General features: G+C 40.5%; 1 protein-coding gene across 1 annotated transcript in view; it reads right to left on the reverse strand.

The window, feature by feature from the left end:
- LOC146499362 (uncharacterized) overlaps window positions 1–20,907 on the reverse strand; it is a gene marked incomplete at its 5' end in the record, with an annotated part of 65,170 nt that overhangs the window by 8,924 nt on the left and 35,339 nt on the right. Inside the window, 4 exons of the mRNA XM_085138302.1 lie at window positions 1,079–1,176; window positions 1,279–1,389; window positions 3,285–3,355; window positions 18,802–19,026. Of these exons, the coding sequence (XP_084994428.1) occupies window positions 1,079–1,176; window positions 1,279–1,389; window positions 3,285–3,355; window positions 18,802–19,026 (505 nt within the window). The remainder of the gene's footprint in view (window positions 1–1,078; window positions 1,177–1,278; window positions 1,390–3,284; window positions 3,356–18,801; window positions 19,027–20,907) is intronic.

A 20,907-nucleotide genomic window follows, 5' to 3' on the forward strand; every position in this document is an offset into this window, starting at 1 on the left:
CAATTTTAATGATTTTTATATATAATAACTACAGGTATATTTACCAAAAGCAATAATACTGTTATTTGAGGGTCGAAAGTGATTATCCTCATTACCGGCTAATTATTTAATGTACAGTAAAGTTCCTACAGACATTATCTCTTTATTTTATATATAATTATATATAATCCTTTCATCCATCCTGTTCACTGCAGTCTGTTTATCAATACAAATAAAGATACTGCCCATAAATAAACACACAGATGCTACTGGCAGCGGGGCCACAGTGGAGCTCTATAGGAACGGGAGAAGCACGAAAAAACATCAGAGATCCAAAAAGCAGCATGAGAAGCGCAGAAAGTGTCTGAAGTGGACACCTTCAAGCACCAACAACAGCGCACGTGAGAGTAACACACAGAACGGTCGTTTGTGACACAGTAGTCGACGGTCCATGTAGGCAACGACCCCAGAGTGAGTGTATGAAGACCCCTCTTACGAGAAAAGAGCCAAAGCTTGAGTTTCGAAAGCTAAAACCAGTTGAGCAGACTTGCTTCATGGCCACAGTGCAGTCAGTGTTTTGACTGCACTGTGCACAGTGCAGACAGGGATTTGTGTCACGGTGTGGCTGTAATGTTAGTTTTATACTGTTTATTTGGTAATTATATAACTTTTACTCTCTTTAAGGAGGCAATGCATTACTTTTTAAAAGTAATACAACACAGCTCTTTAAATAAAGTTTTTAACTCTTTTACAGCTTTTGCATCATTTTTCTAGCTGTTTTCTTCCAAATTAATGGACATATATGATGTCCAACTTTTTCATGGTAAGATAAGTTTGAATTAAGTCAAATTCTGGTGACTATTCAACATTGGTTTCAGCCATTAAGGGCAAAGTGCACAGTTATCACATCCAGACTCGAAACCTTGACCTCTAAAGTCGTATAAAACATTTCTAAAAAGGCAAAGTGGATCAAAGAGAGTCCCACACACGATGGCAAAATCACTGGAACAAACTTGCATACACAGTCTTATTCTTATTTATGGGAGGTCAGCGACTCCTCCTCCGGCTTCTCTGAGGGGTGTGTTAGTTGGTCACTTACTCCATGGATGCAATTTTCTGTGCCAGGCTTGCAATTACAGCAAACAGCCTCAGGTCCACAAGCCCATCTGTCACTCTGAAGTCCACCATCTCCAGGATCTGAAAAAAAGAAAGAAAAGAAATCCAAAAAGCAAACCCATGCAACTGTTAAAGCGTCGTGGATGCGTGATGTGAGCGTGTGCAGGCAAAGGGAAGACCCACCCTGTAGACGTAGATCTCTTCCTCTTCGGACAGCAGCTCAGGAGGGATGATGTTTTTAAGAGCGAGGAGGACCTGCAGACAGGAGATGTAGCCATCACCGTCACTGTCCTCCTGCAAAAGAAGACTGCCATTACCATCTTTAACTTAAAGGATTAAACAGGGAAAGATGCTGGGTACTATATAAAGAAACAACAGAAAGTTGTGATAGATGATTAAAATCTGTAGCTTGACCTTTACTTTCTTTATTACCTTTGGAAATAAATCCATCCAGTTTGAGGTGATTGGATTAACTGATTAATTAAAAGCCAACTTATTGTCAACCTTACTACCATCAGTGGGAAAAATTACATCATTTCTAAAAGGAAGTTCAGCAAATTACAGTGAAAGAAAGAGAATATACTAAAGAATAAAGGTGAATATAAAACCCGAATCACGCAGGACTAGAGACCGGTCACTAGAGGAAAACGTGTATTCCCCAACTAGTTGGAGAGTGGTTGCTCGAGGTTACACCACCAGATTGGTTGGTAGCAGATTGCCTCTAGTTTGCATGAATGATGCCAACTTGTCGTCTTTTCAGTAGTGAAACTTCAAAACATAAACTAGAAACAGAAACATTTTGCCTTCAAACTAAAAACTGCGCTTTTTAAAACATGTTGGTTGTGGCGGTAAGGTGGAACTTTTAGTTTGAAGGGAAAAAGACTCCAGGTTGCCTCAAACTTTTTCGCATTTCACTACTGCTTGGCGAGTAGTTGTCAACTGTTTGCAGACAAGTCGCCGTCTTCCATGCTAACCACCAAAGCAATCACTAGCATAGAAGGCTTTTGGTGCTTTCACCTAGTAACAACCAGCAAAATCCAGCAACCACTCGGCAACCAGTTGCAGAGCATAGTGGTTAAAGTGGAAAAACGTTAAATATTTTACAAAAAAGCAAAAAAACCCTCAAAACTTGAGATTTAAAGTTGTTTCTTTTGACTTTTCGTTATGACCCTTGGAAATATTTTAGGAATCCAACCAAGGTGTGAATTATCACATTAATTAACTAGCAGAATCTTTTCTTAAGGCTGAAATGTTCGCTGATCTTAAATAATCAGGCCCCATCTTATCTTAATGACCTTGTAGTACCATATCACCCTATTAGAGCACTTCGCTCCCGCTCTGCAGGCCTACTTGTTGTTCCTAGAGTATTTAAAAGTAGAATGGGAGGGAGAGCCTTCAGTTTTCAGGCCCCTCTTCTGTGGAACCAGCTTCCAGTTTGGATTCAGGAGACAGACACTATCTCTACTTTTAAGATTAGGCTTAAAACCTTCCTTTTTGCTAAAGCATATAGTTAGGGCTGGACCAGGTGACCCTGAATCCTCCCTTAGTTATGCTGCAATAGATGTAGGCTGCCGGGGGATTCCCATGATGCATTGAGTTTTTCCTTTCCAGTCACCTTTCTCACTCACTATGTATTAACTGACCTCTCTGTATTGAATCGTATCTGTTATTAATCTCTGTCTCTCTTCCACAGCATGTCTTTATCCTGTCTTCCTTCTCTCACCCCAACCGGTCGCAGCAGATGGCCGCCCCTCCCTGAGCCTGGTTCTGCCGGAGGTTTCTTCCTGTTAAAAGGGAGTTTTTCCTTTCCACTGTCGCCAAAGTGCTTGCTCATAGGGGGTCATATGATTGTTGGGCTTTTCTCTGTATCTATGAAGCGCCTTGAGGCGACATTTGTTGTGATTTGGCGCTATATAAATAAAATTGAATTGAATTGAATTGAATTGAATTGAATTGAATTGAATTGAATTGAATTGAATTGAATTGATTGCGAACTGGAAAAAAGTGATTTTTCTTAAATTCTGAGATAAACATTTTTACTGTTTTCCTAAATTTTGCAAGCCATTGCTACTGTCAGGAGAAAAAAAATCCTTATTTCTGGGAGGGAGAGCAGTAAATTACAGTGAGTGAAACAGAATATCCTAAAAGAAAAAGGGGAATATAAAGGGTTTAAATCCCTTTTCACTTACTGCTTCAAAAGCCCTTTTGTACTCGGCCAACTTCTCCTGACTGAAAATGCAGTACTTTGCCAAAAAGTCGACTGGAAAGAGAAGAAAACAAAGGCAAAAGTTGAGAGCTAGGGGAAGCCATGTTAACTGTACTCTTAGACAAACTAAATTTCAGACGGTGAATTCATCATCTTTATGTGTGATAGTCAAAAGAAACATGCAGCTCGAGTAACAACGTCAGGCTTCTCACGGTGTGTGCATGTGTGTGTGTGCAGAGTGGATTAGGGCAATATTTCTCTCCTCTGGTCGCACCGGGGTCAGGGAGGGGGGACAATACGGGGCGAGAGGTTCACAGGACGTCCAGTTGACCAAGATCGGGGAGGAGGGAGCGAAGGAGGGGAGGAAGGGGGTCAGAGTGGCACTTGGCTGCTGGGTCTTTATATGAAGACAGAAAGTGAGATGAATAGATGCAGCGGCCAAGGCCTTGAAATGAACGGCACTGCTGTGGTTGAATAGGGAAAAGGTTTTTCCTGAGTTTGAGTATATTAGAGGGAAATATTAGCATTTGTATTAAATCATTTCTGCATAGGAAAAACACTGAAAAGTGCCTAGACCCTAAACCCTAGGGGTTCGGGGAGTCGGTCTCAGGGGTTCGGTAGAGCCTCCGCTGTGACATGCACGGCTCATTTTGTGCACCAGTAAAAAACATATCTATGTCTTGAATTTGAAAAAAATCACATTTTATTTTTCACTAAAGAGGGGTTCTGTGAATGAACTGGTGGGCTTCAGTACCCCCAACAAGGTTAAGAACCACTTTTCTGAGGTTTCTGTGATAGCAAACTTTTTCTACTTTCTATTTTTAAATTTTTCTATTTTCAGGACTTAAAAAAATAAAAAAAACACTGTTTCCAGATGTGTTCAAAGATCAAAGGCATAACATTTAACTCTGGTGATGTCAACTTGTGTTGTTTACAACTTCAGTTCTATTTCTTCATTTTAAAAAATTAATCGCTTTAACAAAATTCTATGGCCTACATACTGAACTTAGATAGAAACAAAGTTTCGACCCTCGCTCTAGTATCAACCCAATAACGATATGCTTCCCTGTACTGACAGCAGTTTGTCCACATGTGGGTCTACTGGGAGGGAGGTTTCCATGCAAACTCTACAGTGGAACTACACGGATATAATAGGAAAGCTTTTCAGAGGCTCAGCTATTTTTATATATTGACTTTAGTATATTTAATGAAGCCAGACAAAATGTTACCTTCAGTTTTTTTGAGTTATAGACCATCGAACTGCATTGTTGTGGAAACAAAGCCTTTTCTGATAACTTGCTGTGCATTTTTTTGGCACATTTGGGGTAAATGTTCCAGCTGTTTGATCACCATATGGAATTTGTGGCTGGTCAAAACAACTTCTGGCATATGAACGGTCTTCTTTTTATTTTAAAACCAGGCTAATCTTCTAGGCATCACTTTTGCCCTTCTAGAAGAGTTTTTAAAAAAACATGTATTTTTTTTATGGGGCATTAATTAAACTGTCGATTTACAAGTTTCCCAAGATACCAAGTATATCAAGCCGGAGTTTATTTACAAGATGTACAAAAAATAAATAAATTCTTTTTAGGAGTTGATTTTCAAAAGAGAAAGTTGTAGCTTGTGAGTGAGAATCCTTATTATAACAATGTAAAGCTACCCAAAGGAAACAAAAGGGAGATAAGCATGCCAGCAGATTACAATACAGTCCTTTTGCATGCAAAAAAGCAAAGTACAGAAACAGTATCTGCTCAATTCAATTCTGTATTGTTTTAAGTGATGTTTTTATGCCGCTTTCATGTAAAGACTCCTTTTAAACATACTCTATTAGGAGAAAAAAATGAGCTTATTTCCCTGATTCAGTGCAAAAATCCCAAATGTAAAAGCGATGATTACACGAGGGGCACAAACTGAGACAAATCACACCCATGAATATTTCAGCAGGCAAATTTGTTAGGGAGAGCGACTCCGTATAAAAAGCGAGAAGGGGGGTTAGACAACGGGGCTTTTAAGCTGCTGCCACTTCAATTTAGGAGATGCGAATGAGTCTACTGAATAATGGATCTATTCATTGGTGTGAAGAAGAAAGAGAAGCAACAGAGTTGATATCAGTCTGGACTTAAACCTCTGGACCTCTGGGGTTTCTCTCCAATGGCAGGGGGGGCCTGTTTGAATCTGCCATTTATCAGCTTAGGCCTAATCAAAACCAGGCCTCCTCTTTTCACATGCTAAATGTTACATTCGCATCCAGTCAACTTGACTTGTTAAAGCTTGATTAATCAAAAAAAGCAAGGCGGCCTGCCTTCTTCGCATCTGTTTGCAAATATCTGCGATGAGACGAGGGTGCGGGACGAGGATCTGGAGGGACACATGCGTGCAGCCGCAGCTCGGCCTGCAGCGGGCCCGGGCGGGGATTTAAAGGCTTTCCTCATCCTCCTCGGTGGCTGCATCAGTGCACCGGTCAATCTGCTAAAGTGAACTGGCACCTTGTGTGACACAGTGAATGGATCCTCCTCCTCTTTTTTCTGAGGAGGCTGAGGTTCACTGACCATCTGGAGGAGAGTGAGCAGCTGACCTGTGCTGACGTCTGTGAGTCCACAATGACAATATGAGGTTACACACACACACACACACACACACACACACACACTGATACCGCTAATAATAAAAACCATCCAGGCGTATATAAGGTGCATTTTTAAAAGAATTTTTCCGATCATTTACTCAGGCAGGATCTTTTTTTTCTTTTTCTTTTTTTTTAATTTTTGCACTCCATTAGACTTTATATTTTGAGACTTTACCCCAGAAATATATGACAACACAGCTAATACAGGAAGCCACAATCTACCTTTAAAAAAAAATCTCCACTGAATACTCCCCCCCCCCCCCCCCCCCCCCCTCTTTTTAGCAAAGGAAATTACACTCAATATAAATTTCTGTTCACTATTCAATTTGGTTTCATTTATATAGCACCAAATTACAACAGCAGTCACTTCGAGGTGCTTTATATTTTATTAAACTATTAGACGACCCCTTATGAGCAAGCACTTGGCACTTGAGGTAAAAATTTTCTTTTAACAGGAAAAACATTTCCAGCAGAACCAGGCTCAGGAAGGGACGGGACAATATATATTATATTCAGTGTATGCATGGACAGTTTTCAGGGTGAGAATGTCAGAGGTCACACGAGAGTGGCCAGACTGCTTTAAGTTGACAGAAAGGCTAAAGTATGTAAAACAAAACTCGCTACATCAAGGTTTGCAGAAGAGCATCTCTGAAAGCACAACCCTGAAGCAGACAGGCTCCAGCAGCAGAAGACCACGCCAGGTGCTATTCCACTACAGGCTACAATTCACATGCTCTCAGAAGATGGGAAACATTGCCTGGTCTAATGATACACATTAGTTAAGCTACAAACATGTTTGCAGTCTTATAACTTAAACTTAAAACAATATGGCACATTTGTGCACAAATATTCAAGCATGTTAACCGATACTCTAAATCTGAGACATTAAGTTGATGAAGTTTTGCTACTGAAACTCTGCTATATCCCATGATGTTAATGCATCTGACGTTTTATGTAACAAAGCAAGATTTTGGTCTTAGATCAAGACCTGCTGTTTTTAACAACAGTATATTATATATACGTTTTGCCTCATAAACATATATTAATGTTACAATACAAAAACAAAATGAATGAATAAATCATTTGATTCTGATGGTGTCAGGTAGGAACTTTTCTCAGCTTTCACCAGAGCCAATGGTTCACATAAATAAAATCTGGGGCCAAACTGTCCTCTAAGCACTGCTTCCGGATGAAAACTGCACTTTATTTTCCACTTGTTTTTGTGAAACACGCTGAACGAGGCTTGTTCTGAGAGTTAAAGTCGTTTGCTGGGGCTTCACCTTCAACATCAGCCTCGCCTTCTCTTTCAGCTGCTGTTTGCAGCGCTCAGGCTCACAGTGCAGTGGTGCTGGAGGAGGTTGGGGGGTCTGAGAAGCGCGTACTGTCAGGGAATCAGCTGGACAAAAGGTGCAGTGGAGTGAGAGATTGAGGGAGGAAGCGAGGCCGGGTGGAGGAGCGGGACAAAGCCGAGGCAGTAAAGCCTCCTGCCTGATAGCCTTATCTGATTCTACTCCAGCGCTTGATGGCTTTTTTTTCACCCTGCCTTTAAAGCACACAGGTTGTGCCTTTGGTGTGAAGCCTAGCAGAAAATGTTAATCAAGAGAGGGACTGTGTGGAGAAAGGCGAGAGAAAGGGGAGAGTCACTCTGTTGAGGCCATAATCTGTAATGAGACCGAGGCGATTCAGTTGCAATTGAGAGAGGAAGAATGGGGCCATGATGATGATGATGAGCAGGGAGGTTCACTCTTTTACCGGCGTTTGTTTTTCTGTTTTGTTCCTTTTCTCTCGTGGAGTCAGTGCTCTTGCACCGGCACACAGCCGCGGGTCACAGCTCATTTAATACACACCCTCGGACATTGTTTCCAACGTCTGCAGCTGACAGATGAAAAATACTTCTGACTGCTCCACTGACCGTTATCAGTCTGCGTATGATTTATGTTTCCCTCTATGGCAAATATTGATGCTGTTTCTAGTAATCACAGTTCTGAATAACGGCTGATGCAACCCTCATTAATTATTCGCTTGTTTCTTGCAGTCTGTAGTAAATACAGAGGTTGTCTCAGGAAGTGGACAATGCTTGTGCCGCACTCGGCAGTGAAACGTTTCACTCGCGTGTGCAACTAGAAGTAGATGGACTGTAATGAAGGAAACAAACATGTAATAAAGTCACCATGACCAAGTCATGCCCAGCAGCATCTGTTTCATGGTGGATTTAAAGCCCAGCCTCTTTGCTGCGACCAAGAAAGTGAATCCAGGTGGAGTGAAAGAAAGCATATTTTCCAGAGTTGACGACATCTTTTTAATCATGTTTGTTATCAAAAGCTTTGAGGTAAGCCAATAAAAGTTAATTATCTGACCTCCTCTTCAAAATGTTAAAACCACCGGAGGTTTGTTTTAAATAGGCACAAAGCACCTGAATCAACAACAACAACAAAAAAATAAATACGTGTTTGTATGCAGATAGACTGCTTCTCTAGTTCCCTTACCTCTTTATATTTGGCAGGTTTCTGATAAATCCTACTGCAGGGTGGCAGCAGCAGGGCCATGAATGTTAACTTCCTAAGACCCAAACTCTTTCATGGCATGTATTTTTAATTTCTTTTTGCTATTTGGGCCGATTGGGACCTGATGAATGTAAAAACAAAGAATGACATGATTTTTTTTTTTGTTTCTGAGAAAAATAAGATCCACATATAAGGACATTCTCTTTAAATTTTGATAGAACAGTGGCAGTATAATGTCCTCTTTAGTGGATATCAGGCCTTTGTAGAGCAAAATTTAGTATTTTGGTCTAGACAATCCAAAATGTGATGTCCACACATGTGAGCGCCAGGTCCTAAGATGTTAAAGATTTTAGTTACCAATTACTCTGCATATTAACAGTGTTAATAAACCATTAATAAAGCTACTTTCAGCAGCTCCTATATTCATTTGATTTAGCTGTGTTTTGCCCCTCCCGAGTCTCAATATCTGCTATTAATAACTTCTGCTCTTAAGGGTACCAGTCCTTTATAATTTAACCACCAAAGTGTTTTAAATTAACGCTTTGGTGGAATTTGTGCTCGATAATGGGGTTAATTAGTTTTTCCACAAATTCTAAGCTAGTTACCTTTTTTTCCTTAGCTTTCACTTGTTGAATAGAAACAGCAAAACGGTCCGGTCTTGTAACTGAACAGCATGCTAGAGACACATATACATGTAAAATCAGACAAATCTGCAAAACGTTACCACCTGACTCCTGGATTAAAAACATAGTTTTTCTATGGTAATTTGAGTATATTTAATGAAATAAATGAAAGAGTGACAAGCCCTCAAAGTGCATGGGGGAGGGTTGAAATATCCCCCCCCCCTCAAATCTGAGCATGTAACAAGATATATCATAGTTTCAGCAGGAAAACTGCACTTGGTTAAAGTGAGTGCTGTATTTACAAAAAAAAATCCGGTAAATTTTAGGGTTAAGCATAACCCACAAACTTTACTCCCACTTTTTTCTGGGAGTAAAAGTGAAATATGTAAAAACAGATCATCTCACCCAGTTCTGACTGTTTTGATGCCATAAGTTTAAAATACAGGCCACACTCAATTTGTGCATACCTACTCAAAAACACCTCTGTAAAACAATGTAAGGCTGTGATGTATAACACACGGGCACACAGAGGGGTTCATTGTGTTTGTAATGTGTCCACTTGTTTGTTGCTCTCTTTCCCGCTTAATCCCAGACTTTTGTTTCTGCTCATCATCACACTGTATGCTGTGCCCCATAATTCCTTCAACAAAGGTCACATTCAGCTGCAGAGAGGAGGTGACCTCGTTTTTAACAGCAGGAAGATGTCAGGGTGAAACATGCCCCACATATATGGGACTAAAATATGTGATTAAGAGCACAGATTTAGAACAAAGTGCGTTCATACAGAAGCAGATAAACATGTTTTGACACAATAAAATCTATGAAAAATGGGTCCTTAAAAATGAGATGATTCTGTAAAAGTGATGAGATCCTATGTGTTAAGCAGGTGAGAGGAATGAGCTTTGAGCGTGTCATTGCACAATAATATTGAATATATAGAATATAGATGAGGTGGAGATGTCAGCCTCCACATGAAAGATAGAAGTCTTAACAGATCAAGGTTAAACACCAGACTATAATACACCAGCAGGAGGTGCAGTCTATACTGAACACATAGAGTCAAATGTATGAGTAAGTTGTGCAACAGCAATAACGTTCCCCCTGTACATGTACATTTTTCATGAAACCTACCTGAGTTCAGAGTTACAACAGACAACTCAGCCTGCAAAGGATTAATATTAAAGAATAAACAGCTAACCTGTTATCTTTGTACTCACAAATTCAATGCATGTCACATTACGCATTAAATTAATTACATTTATTAGTTGATATTAAGTCCACAAAATACAAACTGCAGGTGTAGACACGAGGGAACAGCACAGGAGATCACATCGGGAGTAAAGGGGGAACATCGCAGGTACATTTTTGGTGGTTCAGAGTCTTTTTGAGGTGGTTCTGTGTCTCCTTATGTCAGTTCAAAGCCTACATCACATTTAGAAATGGCCTAATAGAATATATTGTTTAAGAGGAACTGTAGCCCACCGTTCACTCACAGTCCAGAAAGACTAAATTACAACAAGAAACTAAGTTACAGGCAGGCAATTGTATCACTGGATGGAAAACATTTATGGAGTTTAAAAACACCTTCAGAATGCTGACTTATTTTCTATACTAGCAGGTAAATAAGGAGCTTAGAAAACAGAAAACGAGAAATGAGGTAGAATTTTGTCATATCAGTGACTGTGGTGAAAAACTACATTATAATCATAACTGTTGCAAACATGGGAAATGCAAGAACTTTAAATGCAACTGTTTTTTTTAAAGGTCACCAGTGTTCAAAACACAGTGTAGCAGAATTAGGTACTACCGTGCTAGGTGACGGTACAGCAGCATTATCCTTCAGCCTCTGTTGTTTCTACATGGACACATGACTCCACCCCTCACTTTCTCCAAAAAGACTGTGTTTGTGTGTGTGTGTGTTGAAGGGGGGGTTAAAGCTCTGGTAGGAAAACAAACAAAGACGCACGTAGCGGCCACACTCCTGATTCTGGCTGCACGCCATCGGCCTCACCACAAACCACAACTTACGCTTTCCACATGCACACACGCCTACGACCAATCAGCTCCTGCCGCAGATCCTCCTGATATGCTCCCAAGAGTCCAAATCATCTGCTTTGCTGCAATACCTGATCTCCAGAGATAACCTTACAAAGACAAATCATTTGCTATTATTGCCCTGCCGCTCCTTGACATTGTGCCATTAATAAGGCCATTGTCGAGGGCACTCTCTGTTTGGACACCATATAATAGATGCTTTGACAGATTTACTTTGCTCTCTCCCTCTACCCCTTCTTCTTTTTTCTCTCTTATGAATACAGCGGGCATATTCCACGCTCCTGCTCATCAATAGACAAGCTGTTTGTTTGCCTAGTCATTCTGGACTGATGATAAATACATAGAGGTATGCCACACCAAAGGCTGAACAAAAGGGCTTACATAAAAGCACTGTACCTGAACGCACACTATGGACATCCCCCTGCAAACACGTAACTATTTCTATGACCTCTTGTTACCTGCTCTTTAAGCAACTGGTCTTTCTTGTTCACTTTCTCTTTAATTCACTGTTTGGACCCAACAATTAGACATCAACCCACAGGTAGAAAACAGTAACGTGGGCTGGTGGTGGTGGTGTTACTGGGTGGGGTCAAAGTGAGGCTGGTTTCAAGGCTGGCAGGTGTTCCATATCAACAATGGCATTCATCAGAGACCCACAGGGTCCCTTCCACCACAGCCAGCCGCTGGCTAACAGGCACGCTTTAGCAACACAAAGGAAACCACAACTACTTGACATCCGCTTGGGTTGTCCAAGTCCAAGATACAGGTGAATGGAGCCCAAAGTGGCTTTTAGAAGTCCAGAAACGCATTAGCACTACAACTTTGTCAGCTAGACTCTTTGACACAGTTCAAGTCACAGCTGAAAACCAGCTTTCATCTGAATATCAGCTATAACCTTCCTGTTTTACATCCTTATTATTCTTATTTTTTGTGCTGTTCTTGTTGTTTTGTGTTGCAAGGTGATTCTGAGAGTAAATAGTTTTTTATTTTTGAGAAAGTAAATATTTCTCATTAATTTTATTCCATTTCTACATATGTTGTTTTATATTTGTTCATTTGAAACAGTTTTTGGAACTGGAGTTCAAGGCTTTCAGTACCCACGGTGAATTAGAACTGACATGAACCCTAAAGTGGAGGCCTTTAAAAGGTCTCTTAGGGTCCTTATCATTAGTGAGAGGAGATTTACTAGTCCATCTACGTTCATACAAGCGGTGTTTAATGCCCAAAAGAATGACATCATAAATACAAGCAGTGAAAAGGAGATTCTTCTCAGTCAGGAGTCCTTCTTTTTGACCCCCTTCTTCACCTCCTCCCTCTCATTCTCAGGTGTGACATGATGGAGTAAGTAATGGGAAAGGTTATCCTGTTCCTATTTAAGGGAGGTTGGAAACGAAGCCTGTCTCCTAGATCAGACAGCTGCTACATGCTAAGCCTGTATGTTTTGATAGACTTCTGAGTATATATTCTTTGTGTTTCCTGTTCTCGTAGTTTTGATTAATTTTTAGTTTTTAACTGGTTTAGGGAGGAATTTTTTTTTGGCTTATTTGCATTACCTCATTTTGTTCCTTTTGCGCCTCTTGTAGCTTAGTTTATGTTTGCTTTCAAGTAAAAATAATATGAATCTGGGGTGTGGCATCCTCTTTCTGCATGCTGTGGTCACAGAGCTTAGATGAGTTTTTCTTTACCTGCTCGTGTCCATAACAATAAGGTCATTTACCCAGCCATGGCATGCCCAAAAAGTACACACAGTACTTTTAAAAAGCTTTGCAAAGCTTTCAGGGAATCAGGAGCCATAATAGCTTATTTCAGGAAAAAAAAGATTCTCTTTAGTGGAGTCCCAGCATAAAAAAGGGCACATGAAGCATATGAAGCCCAATTTAGGTGCCACTTATTCTATAAAAAGGGGGCACAGAAGATTAAAGGTGAAAAAGGTTTTACTTTTTTTTCTGTTGTGTAAGAAACCAACAGCTCATCACATGAAATCTTCTCTTTGTGCCTGTGTACATACTGTCTCTGCTTTGACTTATCTCTGCAGAATGACTCCAGACACGAGGCGCACGGCAGCGATTGCTGACTGATGACAACCTGGAGTGTCACGGGACTGAATGGACAAAAACATTACAGGTGTAGGGGTGGGGGTGGATTTTGGGAATCCCTTGGCAAGGGCTCGGTGCCGAACAAAACAAGAACAATTATGTCCTTTTTAGAGACTAATGAGGGGCCACAGTTACAAGAATGAACCAGAGCGAGTTCACAGACATACAGATACAAGCCACACACGAGGACAAACACGAGAAAACAAAAGGACCCTTGGCAGACAAAAATACAAAAATGAGCCAGGAGAGAAAACACAGCAGCCAATCACACAAGCACAGTCACTGAGTGCCTTCATAATTTCAACATGTTTCAGTGTTAATTTAATTTTCAATGCTAATAATTTTGTGTTAATTCTAACCAAAACTGTTTTTCTAAACCTGAAAAATAAAGAAAGAATCCTTCATATTGCATCAATACAAGGAGTCTTTTCCACTTTTTATACAGAAGACAAATGATTTCAAAACTAACTAGATTTATTTGATGTTCATAATATGGAGAGAAAAATCTCATGGTTTTTTTTTTTCACCCCTTGAGAGTCTTGTTACTTTATTAATGTACATACATTTTTTATTAGAATTACTTTTATAATAAAAACTGTATTAAAGGAACATATTCACAGCCTGGTACAACAACAGGTTTGGTCTCTGCGGACAGGAAGTCCTTTAATTTTAGCATTTTATAATTCTTTATTTATTTAAAAGGGACAGTGAAGCTTAACATAGTCCAAATATAAAATATCAAATGATGTACTGCACATAGGTTTATAGCTATTGCACACTTCCAGCCATTGCCCCGTGTTGGGCTTACATTCACAATACACAAAGTTACACCATTCACTTTTTTTAATCACCTGTTTGGATGTAATCGAGGCGTTATGTTGGGAGTGGGGCTAATTTGATTGACAGGTGTGCATGCGATGCTTTCTAGACAAATTTAATGGAATTATCTCACTAGTGTTACAGAATCCAGAGCATTTGTGCTTTCTATTGTTAGCAAATAAGTGTATAAGTGTTGGTATATTTAAATATAGTAAATGTGATAAATCTAGCTTTAAAAACCTCCAACATGCATCAAAATATAGAGAAACCAATGGGCTATGTCAAGGTAGAGGATAGCTGGACTAGTTTGCATTTCTTTCCTAGTCTAATTGACCACAAGGGCACATTCATAAAGCATCTGATGCTACAGACATTGGTGGATCAACTGAGTGAAATTTGGGGTTGAGTATTTAGTTGAGCAAAGGTATTTTGAATGTTATCATTTGTTTTTGAGATTTATATTTAGCCTTATTAGATTGCAAGAGGGGAATATAGTGAGAGAGTGGAGAGGGTTTGAAATAAATGGTCTGAGGCAGAATCTGAGAACGCAGTCTGTGGTTAGGGCATAGCAATCAGTCAATAGTCACTCTCTTTTCTCTCCATTTTTGTCTCCACCAAGCCCTGACACCCGTTTATTGTTTGATAATGAGGTAATGAGAAAATTCAGTTCACAGAGTGTTTTAGGAGCATTTCTCTGAAAACAGATGTCATGCACCAGTCAAAAATAAACAGTGACAGTAGACACACACACTCACGCATGCACGCACGCACGCACGCACGCACGCACGCACGCACGCACGCACGCACGCACGCACGCACACAGTAACCACAGTGCACACTCCTGTAACAACACAAAGGCTTTCCATTAGTAATAACCTTTCTGCAAAGTAGCGAGGCCAGCTGCTGGGTTCTCCATCCTGCTTGATTACTCTCTGAACAAACCTGTCCAATCAGTCCTATTCATGGGTGCCAACACTCACATGCCAACTCTGACCTGACTGACCTCCACAGAGGGCTAGCCCCTTCAGACTTGACCTTAGGTGTAGATGCTTATTGTCGGAGCTGCTGTCCCCAGCGCTCTTACAAAGGCTCGGATGCCAGAAATTAGGCACTTGAGGGAAACTCGAGAACTCCTGGCTAAAACTCCTGCTTGCAGAAAAAAGGCAATTGTAAAAATCAAGTGCTGTAATTGAGGGTAAATTTTTGGAGTCGAGAGGAGTGTTGGTAAATGCGTTTGTGTTTTTTATGCATCGTCTATGAAGTGAGGCAAAGAAGAGGGTTGGCAAACAGACAGATTCAGCGTTCAAATATTGCTAATTGCTAACAGTTAAGAATAACACTTAACATTTTCAACCAGGCTGATGTCTGTCTGTGTTTATTTTTCAGTTCAGACTGAAAACGCTTTACACTGGGTGTATAGAATTTAAAATGCAAATGGACGCAACAACATGACACAATCAGAGGAATACCAAAATGCTTACCAGACACCAGCTTTATGTGCACCTCCAACTTAACTGTATATAAAAGATGGATGTAACCACTAGGGCATCACCCATTAACCCTTTTGGTCTAATGGGAGGCAGATAGCTACAGCTCCCTGCGCATGCACACCCATCAGTCTAGGTGCCACACTTCATAACTTCAAGCTTTAATGGTATCCAAATGCAGTGGTTGTACACACAGCTGTTAGGCAGCTTTAAGTGGCCATTGAAGAAACAGAAATGAGTTGTGTGATCAATGAGATGTTAGGACAACAATGAACAGCTCATTTCAGGTCAAGTTCAATCTACACGATGGGAAATAGAGATATTTATGGCTGTTATTTCAAGTACTGTTTTGTAATTAGCTTCTGCAGAATTAATATAAACTTTTAGGTAGTTTTGAATGTTTAACTTCTGATATATATAGATTTCCTAGTGTTGGGAAGGTTACTTTTAAAATATATTCCACTACAGATTACAGTAGTAATCTGTAGTGGAATACTACAGATTACTACATGCCCCAAAATGTATTTTGTAACGTATTCCGTTACGTTACTCCATGACAGTAACGTATTCTCAATACTTTGGATTACCTATTATATTATCATGCTTTTTTACAACTACATGAATGTACTATTACTTTGTGATTTATTACTATTACCGAAGGTTACTTGCCATACCAATACCAACTAGATTTTTAAATCTTAATATAAAATGAGTAACAGTAGGGTGGACATTAGGTAAGGCTGCACTTTTTGCACCGATCTTGTATAGAAAACTGTTTCACGCATATATAAAACAGGTCCGCGACTCCAAACCGTAGTAAAGAGACCTCTGGCTAATACGTCAGGTTCGTGTCGGGCTCGTAGCCGAAAACTAGCTTTACTTTGTTGTCTGGGTCAACTTTGCTAGCGAGAGACAGAGATAGGCGTTGAAAGGCTGCTCCAACGGGACTTATTGTTTCAGAGGAAAATACGAAAAAAGTGTACAGTCGAGTCTTAATAGTTTACTTACAACTGGGCTGGTCAAGCACTCTTTTTGGCTGCAGTGGTTATTATTATATTTACATGCTTCCAGCTCCCGTTTCTGCTCGATGATAACTCGTAATTTTCCACTCTCCTTTTTTCCCTCCTCGCGCTCACAGACACATAACGGGTATGGCAGTCCATTCTCCCTGCAGCACGGACTACACTGCCCATGATGCTACATTCTTTAGGACGATGCCTGTAGCATTCTGCCTATTGCCTTCATAATAAATCATTTTTGTGAATAAGTTTTTAAAATATTTCTTCACGTCATTATGTGGGCCGCAAGTAGGGGTGACATGGCCGCGAAGATTGAGGACCCAGGCATTACTGCCTCTTAATGCGTGTTTTGTTTGGGGCGTGGAAACCAAAAATAGAGAGGGCATAGCCGAACATATGAAACAGGAAAATACTGCCGTGTATATCCTTTATTATCAGCAAAGCAACTGTATTCTAAATACCACCTTTTTAAACGGCAACTGTAACGGAATACAGTTACTCGTATTTTGTATTTTAAATACGTAACGGTGGTAAATGTATTCCATTACTCCCCAACACTGTATACAGAGGCTTGTGCTCTTAACTAGGATTCATACTCCTGCATTAAATATATTCTGTAGTTACATCATACACGCAAAAATGTCAGAAACTGTATGCCATGAGCAAAAGCCACGCGCCTCCCCATAAATCTAACTACAGGTTTTGTCAAAGGCTTGTGGTAGGTTTAGTTCTCTTGTAGCACTTGTGAAAGAAACTCCAGAGCCAGCTAGTGTTTAAATGCAGACAATGGTATCGGCTCTATAGCTCTATATATTTTAAATTGTGGGCCCACTTTAATCTGAAACTTGCCTTTCTGGCAGTGTACACAAGTTTAACTGGACATGTAATCGCTGAGATATCGCAAGATTACAAAAAAGAAGTCCAGATTCACAATACAGTTTTTTCTACATGATAATGAGAAATGCTGCTGTAGTAACAGAAAGAAATCTGTCACTACCACTCTTGGTAAGAGTTTTGTTAGCTCATTGTTTCAGACTGTCCTGTATAAACTGAAGAATTCATTTTCTTATTTTGGTTAATTCTTTTCTACTGTGGATCTAGTGTAAAATTTCTGTAATAGATTTTCCAAACCATTCTGGGGGGGGGGGGGTTGGAGTCTTTGTCGGGCCAATTTTGGCCTCTGGGCCTTAAGTTTTTTATGTTGAGCTGATATCTCTTCGATACAACACACAAATGTTTTGGAAATACATCGCATTGATGTATTTAGTTCATTCTGCAGATTTGAAAACTGTTTTGTCATGGTCTGGGTGAGTGGCTGGGGAAACTTCCACTAGGTTCCTGAACTTCCCTGGTCTCCGCCCATGGGCAGGGCCACCACATCCTCTACCACCTGGAGCTGACTGAGCTAATTAGGCTGGGAGATTTAAGCTCTGTGCTGACATCTCTTCTCCACCAGTTCATCGACTACCCTGCTGCTCCCAGACACTCCACGGCTTTAAACCGCACAGCCTTTGGACTTTGGATTTTCCTCTCCGTTTCCTGGGATTCACTCCTCTGCCTCACCTGCCTGCCCTCCTGCCGTCCCTCAGTCTTGGAACCACAAGGAACTCAGCTCAGCCACATCCACATCATCAACTCACCAGGACCTATGCTGCCTCTCCTTCAACACATCCATCTCTCACCTGCAAATGTGACTGTTCCCGCTCCAGTTTCCTTCTCAGTCATGCCCCTTGGTTTTGCCCCAGCCACATTGCCACGCCACCCAAATCCTGTACCGTTTGTCATTACCACATATGATCCTTGGTGTGATCAATAAAACTCTGTTAAACCTTTTCTCTGCCTCCGCTCTGGGTACTGCGCTTGGGTTTCAGTTCCAGTTACCGGTCTCTGCCTTTTGTGACATGCTTTTACAAACAATACTTTAAGTACCGTTTAAGGGAGTAAGGTCCCCTCCTCCCTTAAAGTTAAGGGAGGGGACCTAATTTTCCAAACAATTATTTCAAGTGCTTATGGTGAGAAAAACGGTCTTCTTCAAGGTTTTATTTACATTTGACCCCATTTTGGTCAAAGACAGAGCATGACACCATAGAGATTGCCGATGTTTTGAAATAATACAGAGGTCGTGGGGGGGGAAAGAAGCTGTTCCCTGAGGGTGTTTTTCCATTGAGATGCCATCGCCACAGAGATTTATAAGACTCACATGGAAAAATCTCTCCCAGGACACAACCTAAAAATACTTTAACCATTCTGAGATTTGTTTTATAAACTCACAATCTTCGAAGTTTGAGTGGCCTTTGCTGCTTTTGCTCTGTTGAGGCGTTTCGTCCTGCAGTTTGGAAAGCACGTTCAGCACCTTTGTTTTCCTCTCCTCCATCTTGCTTTCCTTATCCTCGAGACTCCCAGGACTTCTCCCTCCAGCCAGGGACTCAGCTTGGTCCCTCCATCCTGGATAATTGGATTCCTCCTCATATGGGCCCCCTTCGCCTGTGTGGGAACCTGGAGTGAAGGCATACAACATGAAATATACATTTAAAAAGAAAGACCTGGCTCTACCATGCTAACTCTCTACATTTTAACTCTTTAATCATCACAGTGCTGCAAAAGAAACACATTTGTATTCATGATTCTCGAGGAAGGAGCCACTTAGAAGAAAGCACTAAAACCCATTTCCAGGCTGTTAATAGCTAACACTAATTCTCATCAAATTGTTCTTTCGAATGCTGCAGTCACATCTCCTTCAGTCCTTTCAGTGCCGCACTAAAGAGCCAGACTTAAACAGCCATCTATTTTGTCACTGACCAGCCAATTACGAGTCCCATTATCTCCAAATACAAAGTCCACAGAATACACTTCTTGGTGTAGAAGCGTAGAGACAAAGAGCGCCATCAATGCAGACTTGAGCTTAAAGGAGCCTCAAATTGTCTTTTGCGACAGTTTCCATTAGAGTTTCAGACTCTTTTCTTCGTGCTACTTTTGCAAACACGAGTGTTTCTTGTGTTAGCACATGAGCGATAAATCAAAATGTGATACATCGGGAGACGGGTCCATTCATTAAGAGGAGAAAGCTCGACCGGTTGAGTAGATGATGGACATTGGATTCAATAAGCCTCACGAACGTGGTGGTGGCGAGCGTTCATTTATCCTGCCGGTGAGCGTGCAGAGGTCAGCAGCTCAGATTGATGGAGCCATGTCTCATTTGACAGGCTGTCTTCCACCACAGTGCACACAATCACACGCCTCCACGTCCTTCTGAAGCCCCAATGTCATCAAAACGGATGAAAGACGGAGAAATGTATTCATCTTCAGAGCAAAAAATGTATCATTCTGTTTCATATGCAACAAAAAACTTCAACAGTGACACAATGACAAAAGAGATGAGAAGGAGCACGATTTCAAAAGGAAAACAAAAGCTTTGTTTAAAAAAGAGCCAGATTTAATTTTATCAATCATCTTGATTCATTAATTATGAAATGACAAATTTGACTCAAAACTTTATACAGCCCTCATAAGAACAAAAGAAACATCAAAACAGACATGATTAACCAGACTCATCTGTTTTCGTCTGCCTAAAATCAATAATTCATTTCTTATTTAGTGTTTATGGTCAACTCCAAACATCTTCCATCGCTCTCCTTTAAAGTCCAGGGCCCATATTCACAGTTTCCCAGTCTTTCCTGTCTCTGGTCGCCATGCCACTGCAAATCACTTTCAGTGTGGATAGAATAGAATAGAATAGAATAGAATTCAAATTTATTGTCATTGCACATGCACATGTACAGGGCAACGAAATGCAGTTTGCATCCATCCAGAAGTGCTTTAGCCATGATATAGATATATTACAATATATATTAGCAATAATATAGATATGTAAGTATATGGCATATGGCGCCTTACTTAAGGGAGTCAAAGCATTAAATAAAACTTTATCTTTAATTTTACTAGCCATGAAATGGAAGATTTATTTTTTCCTAATTACAAAAATGTGTATTTTTTTTTTCTCATATGTTGCACTAATTACAAAAAAAAATTACATTCCCCTTAGCAAATAGACTTTGGGCATCAAAACAGCTCAGCTGTATAGGCAGGAAAACTATGTAACATATGCTGCCTGGGAGAAGGCCTGTGTTTGAGCCCCAAATCATTCCCAGAGAGATAAACATGGAGATGCAGCTGTCCCGAAACAATATGGCGGCTGCTAAGTGTTTAATTCTGATGACTGTAGAAGAAGTCGCAGACTTCTATTGTTTTAAGTGTGCACAGCAAAGGAGTTAGTGAACGGTAGGTGGTGGACCAAACTACTGTGATGCATATGAACGGGGGTGTCCATTTGTCAAAACTTTAAAACTGATTGCTCTAAAATATAAAGACGACATTAAA

The sequence above is a fragment of the Neolamprologus multifasciatus genome, chromosome 17 (assembly GCF_963576455.1).
Source record: "Neolamprologus multifasciatus chromosome 17, fNeoMul1.2, whole genome shotgun sequence".
Lineage (NCBI taxonomy): Eukaryota > Metazoa > Chordata > Actinopteri > Cichliformes > Cichlidae > Neolamprologus > Neolamprologus multifasciatus.